This window comes from Drosophila willistoni, assembly GCF_018902025.1.
Source record: "Drosophila willistoni isolate 14030-0811.24 chromosome XR unlocalized genomic scaffold, UCI_dwil_1.1 Seg144, whole genome shotgun sequence".
Classification (NCBI taxonomy): Eukaryota; Metazoa; Arthropoda; class Insecta; order Diptera; family Drosophilidae; genus Drosophila; species Drosophila willistoni.
In genome coordinates, this window is record NW_025814057.1 from 1409633 (window position 1) to 1426588 (window position 16956).

At 38.3% G+C, this 16956-nt stretch overlaps 2 protein-coding genes across 4 annotated transcripts in view; one reads left to right on the forward strand and one right to left on the reverse strand.

Moving 5' to 3' along the window:
* Nucleotides 1-304: 304 nt before the first annotated feature.
* LOC6639443 lies at nucleotides 305-2026 on the reverse strand. The gene has a single exon (XM_002062474.2). The coding sequence runs from the start codon at nucleotides 2024-2026 to the stop codon at nucleotides 305-307; it is 1722 nt and encodes a 573-aa protein (XP_002062510.2).
* A 4072-nt stretch (nucleotides 2027-6098) lies between these two features.
* LOC6639442 (capon-like protein) overlaps nucleotides 6099-16956 on the forward strand; it is a 57409-nt gene continuing 46551 nt past the window's right edge. For 2 of the 3 annotated variants that reach the window (XM_023178920.2, XM_023178914.2), the window contains exons 1-2: nucleotides 6324-6698; nucleotides 12139-12902. In XM_023178920.2, the coding sequence (XP_023034688.1) occupies nucleotides 12801-12902 (102 nt within the window). In that variant the 5' untranslated portion in view covers nucleotides 6324-6698; nucleotides 12139-12800. The other variant, XM_047012000.1, reaches the window with a different exon arrangement.

Here is a 16956-nt window from a genome sequence, read left to right on the forward strand (position 1 = left end):
TCCGGTTTCAACTCTCAAAGCGGGCAAGCACGGTGCCATGTACGTTGTTTTGTTGTGTCATTTTTACGTTTTTACGTGCACTTTATTGCAAAAGTTTTCCTAAAACGCTGCTCTGTGTGACAAGGGACACAACTTTACGCCACAACCAACAATGTTGAATGTATAAACACATAGTGTGTCTGTGTGTGTAGACAAAGGGGTAAAGACAATAACACAACGACCAACTAAAACATTATATTTGAATGCATTTTGGTTTACATCGGTCTAAATGGTAAATCTTTATAGTTATTTATAAATGATTGTATTAGGATCGTCGAGCAAACAGTATTTCAATTACAAATGTGATTATTCCGAGCATTAGACCCGTCATTAGGCATAGGCCCACCCAAGCCAAGTCGGCCACTTTGAACTCATGGAACTTTTTGTAGTGGAATGGATCTTTAAGACTGATCTCGCCCAGCTCTGTCATTTTTCGAAGAGTTTGCTGTTTCCAGTGGCCCAAAAGTCCTGTGGTGTGCACCCTGTGTATAAGACGATTCAATGGTCGCTCGTATATGGAGTTTGCTTGCATCGGCACGGATAACAATATGAAATTACCGATGATCAAGCCTGTGTGGGAGCAGTGAAATGGCTTCTCTAACAATTCCTGACGTTTGGCCGTTATCAGCCACTCACCGGCCGAGGTGGAGAAGGCTCGACTTCTATTCAATCGATTTCGCAGGGCCAGAAACTCTTTAGTCTGGCGATAGTTAATGCGTGAACGTATAGTATCCATGGGACGAGCACCATCAAACATATTGAGGTAGAAGCGTTCAGCTTCATCGAAATAGATGCTGACATCGTGACGATCTCTTAGATCCTGAAATGTGGCAATCTCCCGCTGTGACGGTCTCTTAGTTAGCAATGTCTTCAGGTGGGCAGCATACAGGGTGCTTATCACGAGGCCCAGAAGAAAAAGCAGGGCATGAGTCACCCTAGAGCTAAGCATATTGTGGGCATTCAGTTTAAACGATTGTCCTATCATGCCGGCAATTAAACGTTCGTTAAACCACAGATTACTGCTCCAGTTGAATTTCTTCCCCAGCAACAACCAGCCAAAGCAACTGTCCAACAAGGCGAATATAAAATAGCAACCAATCAGAACTGCTAGAAGCTTTAGGCTACAGATCACAATGTACACTTCAGCGGTGGGTATTTCCTGGGCACATGGCACCATGATGAACCATTTGGAAAAATCGTAGGGATACGAGAAAACTCCCATCTCGCTGGGTGCCTCATAGCCACATAGACTTAAAGGCAAACATATCGTTTGATTCAAAGTCATGTTCCGCAAGAGAATCAATGATAATTGCCGGCCAGGCTGTATGGAACGTTCCCAGCGCATTGTTATATTGTAACGCCTCACGAATTCCTCTATCAGTTTCGTCACATAGCCAGTGGCCTGAAGATGTCGCCGCTCTTTGTCATAGTAGACCAGCGAACGTGGTGGAAACTGATCGGGCAAAGTTAGCAACAAATTACCCTGATAATCATTCACTTTCGTATAAATGAAGCCGTCACGAACTAGTTGCCACCTATTCTGGACACAGAAAGGTTTCAGCCTGTAAATGGTTTTTCCCAGTATGGCAACCACGTGCAGAAATTTCATTTCCTCAGCCATTTGGGCAATGAATTCAAGTTGCTTTTGCTCCTGTATAATGAACATCAATCGTACATGTCTCATATTATGCAGACTCTTATCCAGGGCCAGCCACAATTCAATATTTCTGACCATGTTTCGATTTATGTAAATCAGAGCGACCATTTCGTTGTTATAGATAAAAGTCAGCGGGTACTTGTCTTGCTCGGATATCCTTAAAACGGGATGACCACTTTTTAAGGGTATCGTCTCAAAATTTTCTCTATTCTGGCTGTGTTTGAGTATTAAAAGTGTTCTAAAGGGTCGCTCCTCCTCCAGTTTTACTAAAGTCTCGTTTAATTGCAGCTGAACTAGAAGAGGTAGTACCAACACTGAGAATGTCCACATGTTGACTGACCACAAGAAGTTAATATACTTTGTTTCATTCACTCAGTTTCTTATCTCTGGTATCTAGCCTTAATTAGTGAACATTGTAAATGATTCATTGTCGCCATCATCATCGACATTAGGTTTTACAACTTAAATGGTCTTTACTCACTTACAATTACCAGGATAGATATCTGTCAGAAACAAACGATTTTCTCAATTGCATATGAACATATCAATTTTGCTTTTGCTATGCCTCAAGTCCTGTCTCTGCTTTCATGAGCAAATATAACCGGACTTAAACATTCTGTCAATTTATTTACTAAAATCATATAAATTTGTCTCAATTTCCTTAATACTCATTTTAGAGGTAGAACATTTGCTTTGCCAGAGGCCTGTGGGTAAAAAGGGAGGGACCGCAAAATGGCATCAAGATAAAGAGTGGAAGGTGGAGAGAAGGCAAAGGCAAACTGAATTGGTTTTGCATATGACAAATCTAAATAGTCGCCTCATCCATATTTCATTCTACTCATCTTTAATTTTCCCATTTTTTTTTTTGGTTTTATCTCTGGTTGTTTGCATACATCTGTTTCATATTAGATTTATGAATATTATTAACAGTATATCTCCTTCGCCCTCTTGCTCCTTTCCTCTTTTCCTACATACCTATCTGTTTCTATTTTGCATAATTTAAAGTCGATAATTTCCATGTCGAAAATTGTTAATTGGCCTTTCGTTTTTTCCTCCCGTATTTCACCTTTTTTTATTTTGAGGGACAGAGTGAAAAAGTTAAGCTCTTTATAAAAGTTTTTCAACAATTTCGCTCCACTTCCGACTCACACACACACACACATACACACATATAGTTGTGTATATATGTATGTTTCTTCAATTTTCTAGTTAAACATAATGACGATGATGATGCTTGATGATTTCTACGCTTGCACTTCCATTTTGTTTGTGGGCCATTTTTCATTGCCTTCAATTAAACAAGTTAAGCAATTGAGAGAGGAAGACGAAGCATGGCAAAAAAAAAAAAACGAGCGTAGGAAAATACTAAAAAGGAAGGAAAAATTGTGAAAATAAAATTATGCATAAAGTGAATGTGAATATTGTGTGAGTCGGTGGGTCGTAAGTCTGAGTGTTGTACACATTAATTTACACGCCAGTGCATATTTGATTTTTATTTTATTCATACATTTCCTCCATAAGGAATAGCAGCAGCAGCAGCAAGTGTGGGCAAGTGGGAATGGGAGTTGTAGGTTTATGGTAAAAGATGTCGTCTGGCCTCTTTTCACCGTGTATTTGCATAAAGCAGGAGCTGCTACCGCGCGGCTCCTCTCGTCTGCGTTGACGTGCATAAAAATTGCAAAAGAATTGTTGCCAGCAAGCATAATGTATGCCCAACAACAACAACAACAACAACAACGACAACGAGGACAATTTCCAACCGTCTGGAGTTTGTTGGGGGGAGAGAGGAAGTGTGGGATACAACATGCCGTATACTTAATGTAACATTAATTGTATTTATTTGCTTTGTTGATTGATTTTTCCGAAGCTCTGCCTACATTTTAATTTCCTTTCTTCCTTCTGTCAGACAATTTCGTTTAGTCAAAGTCGAAGTCGAAGTCGAAGTCAAAGGCAGACAGCCACGCCCCATGCCTCACACACATACCGTTCCGGGCGCCCGACCGTCACATAAATTAATGCAAATTTAACGAAGCGTTAAGACAAAGCACAAAATAAGCAACAGAACGACGGAGCAACAAAGCAAAACACAACAACACAGCAACACAGCAACAACAGCTGTGACAAGAAATTTATTGCTATTTATGGCTTATCAAATATGTTCTCATCTCTTAGATGAACAAGAAGAAAACGCTGCCTGCTTTTAGGCGCAATTAATTGATTTGACTTTAATGACAGGGGGAGAGGGAGAGAGAGAGAGAGAGAGAGACAAGAAAGGTCGGTCTTAGCCATTTTCAAACTGATTCCGCCATTTTGTAGTTGGCTTTTTAATTAAAGCCAGAAACGAAATGAAACCCAACGGAAAATAAGAAGAGGAAAGGAAGAACCGTTAGCTAAGATACTTGTACCACATTTCCGGCGAGTTGTTTTCTTTTCTTCCATTCGTATATAGTACGAATATATATATACATAGGTATATAGGAATATATAGATATATATATATATTTGATTGCTGTGCACACTTTTCGCAGCCAATTTCGGCCAAGTTATGCCCAGTTTAGTTTTTGCATGTTGTGTGTCGTCCTTGGCGGTGGCATTTGTCATCATCGTTCCGTGTCGTTTGCTCTGCTCTGATCTGGCGCATCCTTTTCGAGTTTGTTCGCCTGTTTGTCATCCTTTATTTCTTGTTTTTTTCCCCTAATTTTTTTTGGTTTTTTTTTTTTGTTTTCTGTACTCTGTGTGGTTGGTGGTCTCCTCCATGGAAAATGATTGCGGCTGCCAGGCGAAGGTTTTTGCATATTTCCCATGAATACATCGCCGTCGCATAGAAATGTCAGCGGCTGGAGCACAAGGACGTGGACATGAAAGTGGTTGTGGACGGGTTGAGTTATGCGTGGATATATCCACGCAAATATGCCAAGTGAGTTGAGTTGTCCTGACGAACCTCACACTCAACTCTGGCATATGATGAGATTGTGGCCAAATGAAAAGAAGCTGTTACACATTTTTGCCGCGCCCCCTTTGCGCATTTCTTGCCTTAAGTATGTGCCTGAGGCATATGGTGCAATAGTTGGCCATGTGCGGTCTTTAAATGCCAAAAATATGATATGATCCACGTCTACATATGTACATACATATATGTATAAGGAGGATTGTGGTTGACCTTCTGTTGAACTCTCTTAAATGTCTTCAAAAACTATTCTTCTTGGCATAACCACAATCTACATGAATGTTGATAATATGACTTTAGTTTATGGAAAGATGAAAATATTACGGTACGCGCAGAGGAGTTCTTGCAATTGTTCTTTGAGACATACGAAGAACCTATTTAGAATACTAATTTCCTTTGGATAAAGTCAGAGAATTGGCAAACAATTACAACTAAACTAAGAAATCTTTTTATTAACTGGGAAAATATATATTTAATGTTTCAATCTTATAACCTGGGCTAAGTGAAATATAATAGAACACGTACTTAAAATACTTGAAATCTATGAAAATCACAATATTGACCTTAAAATATATACATTTAGACAAAAAATGTGAACGTAATCGGAGAATTCCATATAGCAGAACCAAGTCGGTCGCTTAGGTTAGGGTTGAACAAAGACAATTTTCGGCCATAGAGGTTACTCTTAATTTTGATTCTAATTCTTAAATCAAGATCACTAACTATACTTATTATATCATAAAAATATAAGATCCCTTAAAATGCTGTTGGGTTTCTAGTTTGCATGAAAAACTATTGATGTTTTTTTCACTTGATTTAAGGATCATATAAGATATAAAGATATTCACAATTTGACAGACTAAAGTGTCTTAAATTGTACACCCTGTATATAATTTTTTTGTTGTTAATAATAAACATCTCCTAAGCCCACGAAGTGGTAAGAGAGAAAGAGTAACTAACACTTGATGGAAAACCAAAACAGAGAGCAGGCAGCTGACGGGCAAGCAGGCAAGCAAGCAGGCAGGCAGAACACATTGGGTTCGGTCTGGTCTCGTAACGGTAACGAAACGTAAGCAAACCAAATTCAAAAGCACGTGGAATTCAAGCCATTTGATTGGCCAATGGCTTTCGCTTTCGCATATCCACAGACAAAGAGAGCAACACAAAGAGAGTGAGAGAGAGCGAGAGAGAGGGAGAGCCGATATATAAGAGAGACCCGAATCACACACACACACACACACACACATACACTGTAATCGAGTCAAAGAGAAACTGCCTGCTGCTTTTGGTAGCCCCCGCATGGCAAACTGGTTTGCTGCTGTTGCTGCTACCAGGAACACCCTGTATACATACATACATACATTGGCGTCGCAATGCTTGCTTCTTCGGCTTCGGCTTCGCCATCGGCATCGGCATCGGCACCGCGTTGGCAGCGCGCTTCAGTTTGTGTTCGGCGTTCGTTGTGGTCAGCGGCGTATACGTAACGTAAACGTGAAAAAAGGCGTTTGTCCCTAAGAAAGCTTCAAACGACGAAAATCTCTAACACGAGAATTATAACGTCCGTTTCGTTTGTTTGTTTGTTTGTTTGTTGATTACCAAATTTTTTTTGTCACATTTTTTTGTCGTTGTTCCGTGGTGTTGTTCATTGTTGTTGTTCTTGTGGAAAGGTAAAGAATTATGAAATCTTTCCGTTAAAAATCAAAATTTAAACTATTCTAAAATATTCAAAGTGACGAGAGCTACACAAAGACAGAGGAATACAGAGAGATAGAGAGTGAGAGAGAAAGAGAGAGAAGAAACTTCCACAACAAGTCAAACAAAAGGCTAAACATAGCAACAAGTCGGCGTCTATTAACACTCACTCTTGGTAGTAGAACGCAAGCGGCGTCAGCGGCAACGGCAACGGCAACGGCGTCGTCTCAGTGTCTTCTTCCAAGAATTGGCAGTTAATTTTTAAACCTAAAAAAAAAAGCCCAAAAAAATCACATATATCCAAAAAGGAAAACAAGAAGAAGAAGGAGAAGAGGAAACAACCATATGAACCTAAGCCAAGCTGTAGGTGTTTTTGTCTTTGTTTTTTGTATCTGTGTGTGTGAATGTGTGTCTGTGTAATGGTGTGCGTGCATTTAGCATAACTGTGAAATTATATGACTATATAACTTACTGGCCATAAATAAAAACGAGCATCTTTTGCTTGCTAAGTAAGTGAAATTGAAAGTCAGCAAACTGATTACCCACTCGGAAAAATTATAAGTTCTAAACAGAAGATCTATTATATCTCTCTCTCTCTCTCTCTCTCTCACACTCAATTTCTCTTTCTATCTATTTGCCTCTCTGTGCATTTTGTCTCTATCTGTTGACTGTGTGCCAAAAAAACTACCTAAAACAGTTGCCAATTTACCATTGTGTTTATTATTATTTTTATAAGAAATATGCCACACAAAATATTAAAACGCAAAAACGCCACGAAAGATTTCGAATGTGTCTTTTGATCCAAAAAAACAAAGAAATGCATCTGTGAGATACACATAACCAAAGACAGCAGCAGCACCAACAGCAGAAGCAGCAGAAAGAGCAGCATAATCAATGCTAAATATGAAGATAATGACAAAATTGCTGATAGCTTTTTTTTTTCTGCTGCATTCATTCTCCATGCCATTCCATGCCCTTACCAAAAAAACGGGTCCAATGATTTAATGGTTGAAGAATTGGCAGACATTGGTCCAATAGATTTCAATCCATTTGATTTGTGAATCGACATAATAGATATATAAATTGTTTATCTGATTAGTGTGATGAGGAGAATGAAGTGGCTATCTGCTCTAAGTACAGCTTAAAGAAAACTAAACCTTACAGCAATTTGGCCAAGAGTATTAAAGATTCTCAAATTATTAATATTATAATCAAAAGTTGAAAGAAGAAATTGTGGTGTATACAAATTTGATATTCTTGTTTTTTGCAGAGTATCCATACATCGTTGTTGCCTTGATATATTTCTATTTGTTGTTGTAGTTTTTCAATTTTGTTACCTTTCGTTTTTCGCATTGATCGTTAATTTGTGTTGTCGGTTCCTTTGGCTTAAAGTTATGTAAAAGAAGTTACACATGTTTAAGAACTAGTCAAGGTTACTCCGACTAAGAGACACAGATAGCGAGAGCGTAAGAGAGAGAGCGAGAGATAGGGGAAGAAAGAGATAGGAATATTTATATGTAGAATATTTGAGAAAAATTTCTTAACTAAAACTTTTATTTGGCAATCGTTGGAAAAAAAAAATAAAACATTCATTATGCTTGAGTGTGTATGTGTGTGTGTGTGTGTGTGTGTGTGTGTGTGTGTGTGTGTTTAGAGGTGGAAATTCTAGTGGCGATGCAGGGGCAGGTTCAGGTGCGGGAGATGCGGCAAATGACTAGATGAAGAAGGAGAAGGAGGATGAGGAGAAGGAGATGAGCCGTGTGGCTGCCCCGATTGCTATTTATAGGCGCGTAACACAAATGTTCATTCGAACAACTACAACAACAACAACAACAACAACAGCAGCGAAAAGTATCTTATACATACACAGAACGAAAAAGTTTTGCATTGCTCGACCAGCCTCCTTTCGCCCCTCCGGTAGCGCCTCCCCATCCCGTTTCGTCTCGTTTCGTATAGTCTCTCTTCTGGCTGATTCAGTTTTGTCTGGGCATCATAAATTTATACAAAGACGACAAAGGCGATCGGGATAAGAAAACAACAAAAGCGAAAACAAGAATAATACAGGGACAGATAGACAGAGGAGGAAGAGGCAGGCGAAGAATGTGATAACAATAGAAAGAGATAGCTAGCCACAAGAGGCACAAGATTCCCATGTTTGAAATCGAAAACAAGATTGATGCCTTGGCCATGAGAGATTGGCCAAAAAGGAGATGAAGCAGCTGGCTAGCTGGTTGGCTGTTTAGCTCTGTCTGGTTTTAGCCATCTTTTTTTTATTTTTTTTGCTTCTTTATAATTGGTAATCACATATGTTTATTTGGCCAAAAAAAAAAAAAAAAACAGAAAAATTTGAGCAATTTTCCTTTCAAGTTTTCCCGCAAAACGCAAATACCAACAACAGCAACAACAACAACAACTCGTTTTCATTTCATTCCGTTTCATTTCGTTTTTCTGTCTCTGTGCCCACCCCCTCTCTCACCTCTCTCTCTACTGTGGTTGTTGTTGTCTCCTTGCATAATCTGCAGCAAGTGCAATCGATGCACGGGTGCGGGGGGTGGATGCAGTGGTAATCGGGCGGGTTAAGGCTGCTGCGACTGCGCAGAAAATGTAAAATATTTTCAGTTTCAAACAACATAAAACCCGATTCCGCCTGTTTTTTTTGTTTTGTTGCTGTTTTTTTGCTACGTAATTACCAGAAAGACTAAGAGTTAAAGAAAAAGAGAGAGAGGAAAGGGAAGGGAAGGAGAGGGGAGCAGCTACAACATGTACCACACACACACACACATACACCTACAAATTGCAGCTGACTGCAGTTCTGCCTGCAGCCTTCTTCGTCACACTGCTCCAACGTTGCAGCTCTTTGTCCTCCTCTTTCTCTCTCTCTCTCTTTCTCTCTCTCTCTCTCTCTCTCTCTCTCTCTCTCTCTCTGTCATTCTATCTCACTCACTCACACTCTATATATGCAAGAACCGGAAAGGAAGTCTGTCGTCTGAATCGTATAAGTTACCAAGACTTTGACTTCGACTTCGACTTGGACGACGACGACGCCAAAGAGGCAGAAAACCGGTTTGGTCTGGTCTGAATGCTTCTGGGCCCAAGTCATTCACTTGCAGGCGATACAAGTTTTTGATTATACATTTTTCTATCTTTGTCTCTCTCTCTCTCTCTTTCTCTGTCTCTTTTTCTTCTTCTTGCCACTACTTGGTTTGTCGTTCTTCTGCTACATGGCGCAGGCGCAGCAGTTGCAGTTGCAGTTGATAGCAAACAAAATGCTTTTAAAAGAAAAATAACAACAAAAACAAAAAGAAAGAAAGAACAGAACAGAACAGAATAGAACAGAGCAGAGAGTAGAATATGAAACTAGAAAAATACTTAACTAGGAACGTGCGTGGAATAGTGTGGAAACAAAAAGAAGTGGTAATGATGATCATCATCATCATCATCATCATCATCGTCATCATTTTGAGGCCAGGCATTGCAGCAGGAGGTTGTGAGACGGGTGGGTGTTAAGTGCTCCTCCACTTTTGTGTACCCCCATCCATCCTCTGGGCTTCCCCTCGCTCTCATTCTCTGTTTCTTGAGGTACTTGAACCTTGCCTAGGCTTAACCATTGTGTGTGGTACTAAGTGTTATATAGGTTCTATCTTCAATATGTCTGCATCTGTGTGTGTGTGTGTGTGTACAACAAAATGGCGAACAACTACCTAGTTGAACTACCTTTTTGTTTAGAACTCTTTTCTTTTTTTGTTTTTATACCAGGGATCATGATATATCATGTATGTACATAGTTATGCTGGAAAAGCTATTCGTAGTCAGCTCAATGAACTTTGCAGGACTTGAAATGCAATGCCAGAATTGAATCAAACAAATGTGTCGAAAACTTAAGCCATGTGATTGGTCAGTTTGCCTTAATTTTAATTCAATTATTTTAGGATCTTGAGTTGAAAAGTTTGGAAAGCATGAAAGTTCAATATGAAATCGTAGGAAAGCGTAAAGGCAAGAAAGTTGACAAATGAAAAGTAAATTTGTTAAATTTATATTGCAATAATTGATTTCAGAAATTGGAAAAGGAATTGACCTATTCCAATCATTTTTAAGGCCTTAACTTACAAGTCTTTTTTGTCTTTTTGCTAGATTTGGAAGCACTTAAACATTTTTATTAATCTTGACCAAGGAATTTCTATTCATTTGACCTCTCCTACCCCATTTGTAATTCCATTTAGAGACATTAATCCCCCTTTGAATGCGGGCCAACAGAAAAAATACATATACATACGAGTATATATATAAAACAAAACTGACCTCTCTCTTTCTCACTCTCTCTCTCTCTCTCTCTTGGCTCCCCCCTTTATTTCTATATCATTTGCCCTATAAGCCAAAGCTGATTTATATGTCGCGCCCCGAAAAAAGTGTCAACCTATCAACCCATTGCCCTCGATACTTAAAGTTGGTGGCATCAGCTGATGCCGTTGCTGCTGCCGTTTGCAATTTGAACTCAATCGACACCAAAATTGATAAGTTAATGTGAGTCGAGAGTGTCGGGTATATCTTTTTAGGTGGCTTTTCGAAAAGTTTCTTCTTGCTGTCCCTTTTTTTTCGGTTTTTGTTTTTGTTTTTTTGTGTTTGTTATGCCAGGCAATACGAGAGACATTCGAGACTCGAGATGCCAGATTCGTGGCTTCAGAGAGGAGGCAAGATGCAGGAGGAGAAGGGAAAGAAGGAGGCAGCTGGTAGATAAACAAATAAACGAAACAACAACTTTTGGAGGCAGTTTATTTTGGTTTTTGCCGTTGTTGTCTTTGCTGTTGCGCTTTGTCATTTACATGGGTAAACGTCCATGACCCTCTGGCCTGGCTTTGAAAATTGTCGCCAGCATTGAACCAGAAGATGGAGGAGCAGCAGCAGCAGCTGAAAGCTTGAAAGATGAGGCTTGGAGGCTGGAGGCTGGAGGCTGGAGACACCAGCAATTGATTTCAATTCAAATTCAGATATTTCCTGTTAAACAGAGAATAAAAATTTTCTTTTATTTTATTTGTGTTATTTTGCGGCAGACAAAACCTTATTACAAATTCAGCAAGCAAATTTTTAAGCTAGACAAACCCCACGACCACGTGTGTGTGTGTGCGAGTGTGTGTGTGTGTGTGTGTGTAGGTAGCAAGTAGGTGTCATCTTCGTCGACACTCGAAGAAACTCGAACAAAATCTTGAGTTCGTTTTAGTATGTTAAGATGTTTATGTTCATAATAAAGATCGATTTATGTTTTTTGAAAAATTATCATTTAATTTATATCTAATTAACGAAGCACGTTTAAATTCAAAACAAAAATCTAGCTGATTGCTACTTTTATGAAAACTCCTTTAAAAGTTATAAGGTCAATAAATTGACATGCCAAATCGATCAGAGACGAGGTGCTCTAATGTTATTTTTAACATTTACTATTATTGGCTTTTCGATTTTAATGTATCCCTCAAACGATATCGATTACCACGCTTTTTCTGCGAGTGTAATTTGATGGCTTTGTCTATTTTGTGATTCAATTTGTGGCTCATGATTATTAGCATGGATTTCCAATGAAACACCGCTGATTCAAAGCATTAGCCCCAAAACAAACGAACGATGAATCGTACGAATGGGGAGAAAATAAAGTTCGCTTAAATGACTCACTTTAATCGAATCGAGTCGACACAAAGTCAAAGCGATTAGGCTAGGTCTACGATTGATTACAACTACAACACAGCTCATGGATTGCCTTTCTAATTTTCCACACGTTTTCAATGTTCTTTCATTTCGATTTATTTATTTGCAGGCAGAAATACACAAATTGCCAATGTGAATGAGCGGATTTCATAATAAAACGCAAAACCCAACACACAAGAAGAAGCAAAACAGTAAAAAAAACGTAAAAACGAGCAAGCAACAAATAACAAAAACTAAAGGGGAAAAAGTATCCCGCGAAACCAACTGACGCAAATCAATTTACCAAAAACCGCAAGCTCATAAATTGAGATTAAGCAAGAGCTCAACTCTCTCAGCGGATTCTTGGCTACAAAGAAGAAGTGGGAAGAAAAATCATATATACATATATATATATCAGATATATATATATACATATAGAAAACATAACAAATCAATCACAAAAAAACACAGCGCGCGCTTTTCGCTCGCTTTTCAACAATTTGCATGAACCAACAGACCAACATCGCAACCAGCAGCGGCACCACAATAACTAGCACCACCACCACCACCAATAGCGCCACCACAATCGCTGGCAGCGGCGGGATCAACCAACAACAACAACAACAACAGAAACAACAGGCAACGAATCATCAGAGCCATTCAAAGCGGCGGCCATCAAGTGGCATTTTATGGCAATTGCGCCATCAGCTGCACAAGCGTAGCAATAGAAAAATGAAAACAATTTCATGATACTACAAGTGGTCCGAGTCGGTGCTATTAAACTATCTGAGAATGCCATCGACACCATATGATCTGGTACAAGATGATCAGGATTTGCGTGTTCCGCTGCATGCCGAGCAGGCCTTCTTCCATGGCATCACATTTCAGGCCAAAGTGAGTACTCAAAATAAACATATTTGTAGAGATCCTTTAAACAAGTTGAAAATTGAGTTAATAAACACAATGTGGGTCTAATTTCTAGATTCGCAGTTCATTGACCTAGATCCAAACCTAGACCAACAAGCACTTGGTCTATTTCGAGTTTATCAATTTATATGAAATTCAATCTTATATATCATGGAAGTAGAACTGAAAAACGATTAACTATAATTAGCAATGTTTCGGTAAACAAAATGAACTATTAATGATAATTTTCTACAACTTTAATTGGTTGAAGAACAACTTCTCCTCCGTCATCCATTCATTAGTGATGAAACCTAAAAGATAATCCTCATGAATAGTCAAGAAGATCGTATCCATATATGTCCATATATTAAGGAGCTTAGGGATGGTCTAGCATTTTATTCCGAAGCAACCAAACTTTTTTAGACTATTGATTATTAGACTTTTTTTTTCGTATACCTAAAGTTTGTGCATTTCCCTAATATTCTGTATTAATTCTGAATTTTATAAATTTTCATTCAATTTGTTAAGTGTTTCAGTTGGTTAAACTTTCTTGTGAAGAATGACAACTTCTAAATGATATTTTAATAGATTTACGTCAATGTTGAATCATTTTTTGTTTATATGGGAGAAATAACTGGCAATATCTATGAATTTTTGGCAAGAGTTTCTTAGTGGTTGTTAAATTTGCTTTCTCAAAATTTATGGGGCAGAGCAAAAATTTTTGATTTTTCGAACAAAAGATGATTTCCATTTTGCAATTGTTGCATATCAATGGAAATTAAAAACAATAATAAACAATTTAGAAATGCCAAATTGCAATTAAATATATTTACCGCATTTTCTCAACGAAGAGAGACACAGAGAAAGAGAGAGAGAGAGAGAGAACGAGAGAGAGAGAGAGATGGAGACATTTGCAGCTGTTTGTTGCCATTCATGACGGAAGCCAACAAATAAAAGAGTTTTTTTTGTTGTTTTTTTGTTTAGTTTTTCGAGCTTTTTTCCCCGAGTTTTTCAGTCACGTTAACAGTCAGCGAGCACGAGTTAGTCAACTGTCGCATTGACAGTGAGATATGCATAGATGATGGAAGAAAGGAGGAGGGGATGGCAATGGTGGGGAGGGGGAAGCCAGAGAAGGGGGTGGTTAATGCATGCAGAGATGATTTTGTAAATAATAAAATTTCCATTTTCATGTTCAATTATTTAGACTCTCGCATTTTATGAGCATTTGTTTAGTTTTGTTTCTCTGTTTTTGCTTGCTTTGCTTTTGCCTTTTTTTTATTGTTTATTATTTTTGCTCAATGTGTGGAAATTGTTTGCGTGCCAATTGTTGATTTTGTGCCCGAGTCTTCTGATTCTGATTTTGTTTCAGTTTTTGGGTATCTGTTTCTGTTTCTGTTTCTGATTGTGATTGTGATCATGGTTAGGTTACAAGCGGTTGACCAAACAATTTCAATTAATTTTCCTCACTGGCCACAAATTCATTTAAAAACCAACCACAGAATACTGCATTTAGTCTTTTGTTATTTTGTGTTTTTGTTTTATATGGGTTGATCGGGAGTAACGACTGCAAATTACCCTCTAATGTCATGATTTTGAATAAAAATTAGCAAAAACGCATTCCATCAATCAACTCACTTTAAAGTTCAAATGGATTAGATAGGTATAACTATATTTATTTAGGGCAAACCTTGTTAATCAGTTTCCTCTATATACCCCCTTTTTTCGATTCTACGGGGTATTTAATGTCAGATTTGGTTTGTCGTTGTTTTTCTTTTGAATGAACGGTTCAGAGTGTGGAAATGATTTTCCGCCAGTCAGGTTCAATGAGCTTTGATTTTTCCAATTTTCATTTTCCTTTTTTTTTTTTGGTTTGTTGTATGAAAATCATATATTATTCTCACGTATGCACACAACATGAATATGAATATGAATTTTGGTATGCTACAATGTCTGGGATTAAAGGCATTTTGCATAATTTCTTCTTTTCCTGCTACCAAAATGGCAATTAAATTCACTCAATTTTTCACATACCAATAGAGTTGTATATGTAGATATGTAGTGAGAGACAGTTGGCCAAATAGTGGGGAGACAGCCAAACAATTTGCATTTGACAATAGATGAAATTGCACAGCCATTCAAAGCATTCGAGGAGAGTTTTTCCTTTTACACGTGTTGGCCTTTTTCAGGTTCGGAATGCGGGCATCAAGAGCGAAAATTATGTTTAAACTATTCCGGATCCATGTGATACGAAATCATTATTATTTTTAGGCCAAGTGAAAGCCTTCTTAAAGCTGAAACTCGATTTCAAACGCCTAATACTTTGCTTTTGCCGTTTATTTGTTGGCCCCTTCCTTAATGGGTCAGAACCGGACCTGATTGTTTTTGCTATTGTTTTTTTTTTTTTGTTGTTTTTGTCGTGGGTTTGCCTCCACCTTCATAGTTAACTTATTTGCATATTTCCATAAACCAAAAACAAAGTTTTTGCATTTTGCATTTTGTTTTTTGTTTTCTTCGTTATTTTTTTTTTTTCTTGCACTTTTTGTTATGCTTTTGCAGTTTTGGCGTTTTGTTTATGCTTTTCTCAGTTGTTGTTTATTTGTTTTGTTTTGTGTTGTGTTTCTGTGCTTTTAGCCAAAACCAGAAGAAAACAAAACACAAATATATATGCCAAGAGGAGGGGCAAAGCGGGCGAAGGGCGAAGGAGGCAAAAGAATACCGTTAACGTTACTATATGCTTGACTTGAGCTAACCCAAAAAAAACACCAAAGACAAAACGGTAGATGGAGGACCCTCCCCCCCCCCAACGACTGGGGAAACGATGGATGAATGGTTGAATGGAACTGCAGTGCCTTCAGTTGATTTTCGGTGATTTTTTTTTTGCCTTGTCAGCATTTTGCTGCATCTTTTCTTCATTCATCTGATTCATCTTGAGATTTTTGTGTGTGTGTGACTCATTTGTGATTTCGATTGGCTGATTATAAACGAATATATATATAGGTACAACAGGACACCAAAACTTGTTAAGATCTTAATAAAGTTAGCCAGGCTATAACAGCATTTGCTTTTGCCACTTGTCGACTGATGCTTCTGCTGCTTCTGCTTCTGCTTAGATTAATTGAATTTCACGCTTTGGAAATTGCTTTTTCTGCCTCGCCGCAGGCCTCGACGCATAAATCTTTCAAAAGGTGTATAAATTATTTGCTCACGCATGGAATCAGGCCTTGTTTCGCTTTTCTTTCTTTTTCGGTTTTTTGTTTTTTTGGTTTTTTGTTGTTGGTTGGTTTCGTTGGCAACATGGCGTATGCTTAACTTTATCATACCCTTAAACCCGCCGCATACATTTTTACATATGTGCAAAGGGTGTTTAGGTGAGCATATCCAGTTCAGGATATAAGCAAATATGACCTAAGAGGCAGCTGCTGACCCAGCTATGACCCATCATCATCCCATGGTTGCACATACAGTTTGACCTCCTTCTTAGCCCATATTCTCTTTATATCTTTTTTTTTTTATTTCTGCTCCATATTATGGGCAAATATATTGATGGGGAGATCTTTGAGTTTTGCTCCACAGGGTGTCTTGAAGTCGATGTCCATCACTTCCAGTTTCATATATAGAAAAGTTGTGCTTTTTCGTCTTCTTTGACTGTTTAGGTTTTTTTTTTATTTTGTTTGGCTGTTGTTCGTGTTGTTGTTGTTGGTATGCTTTTCCTGTGATTTTTCCTTTTGTTATGCAGCCGACTCTCTATCAAATATTTATTTAAATGCCCTTTTGCCTCTTTCGGTTCATGTGGATTTATGTTGGCTAAACAACTTCCGACTTTTGCTGAGAGATACTAAAGAGAACAAAAAGGTTAAAGGGGCGACATAGAGAGAGAGGAGAGAAGTATGAAGAGGATGCTAGGGATGCAGGTGAATTCATCCTTTCCTCTCTCATCAATTATTTGAATGATTCTCTCAAATGGTTTACACACACACACACACACACACACACACACACACACACACACACACACACACACATTCACACACACATGCATAAA

Excerpts from the sequence above, each read along its gene's own strand:
- LOC6639443 (XM_002062474.2), bottom strand. The coding sequence starts at position 2,026 with ATGTGGACATTCTCAGTGTTGGTACTACCTCTTCTAGTTCAGCTGCAA.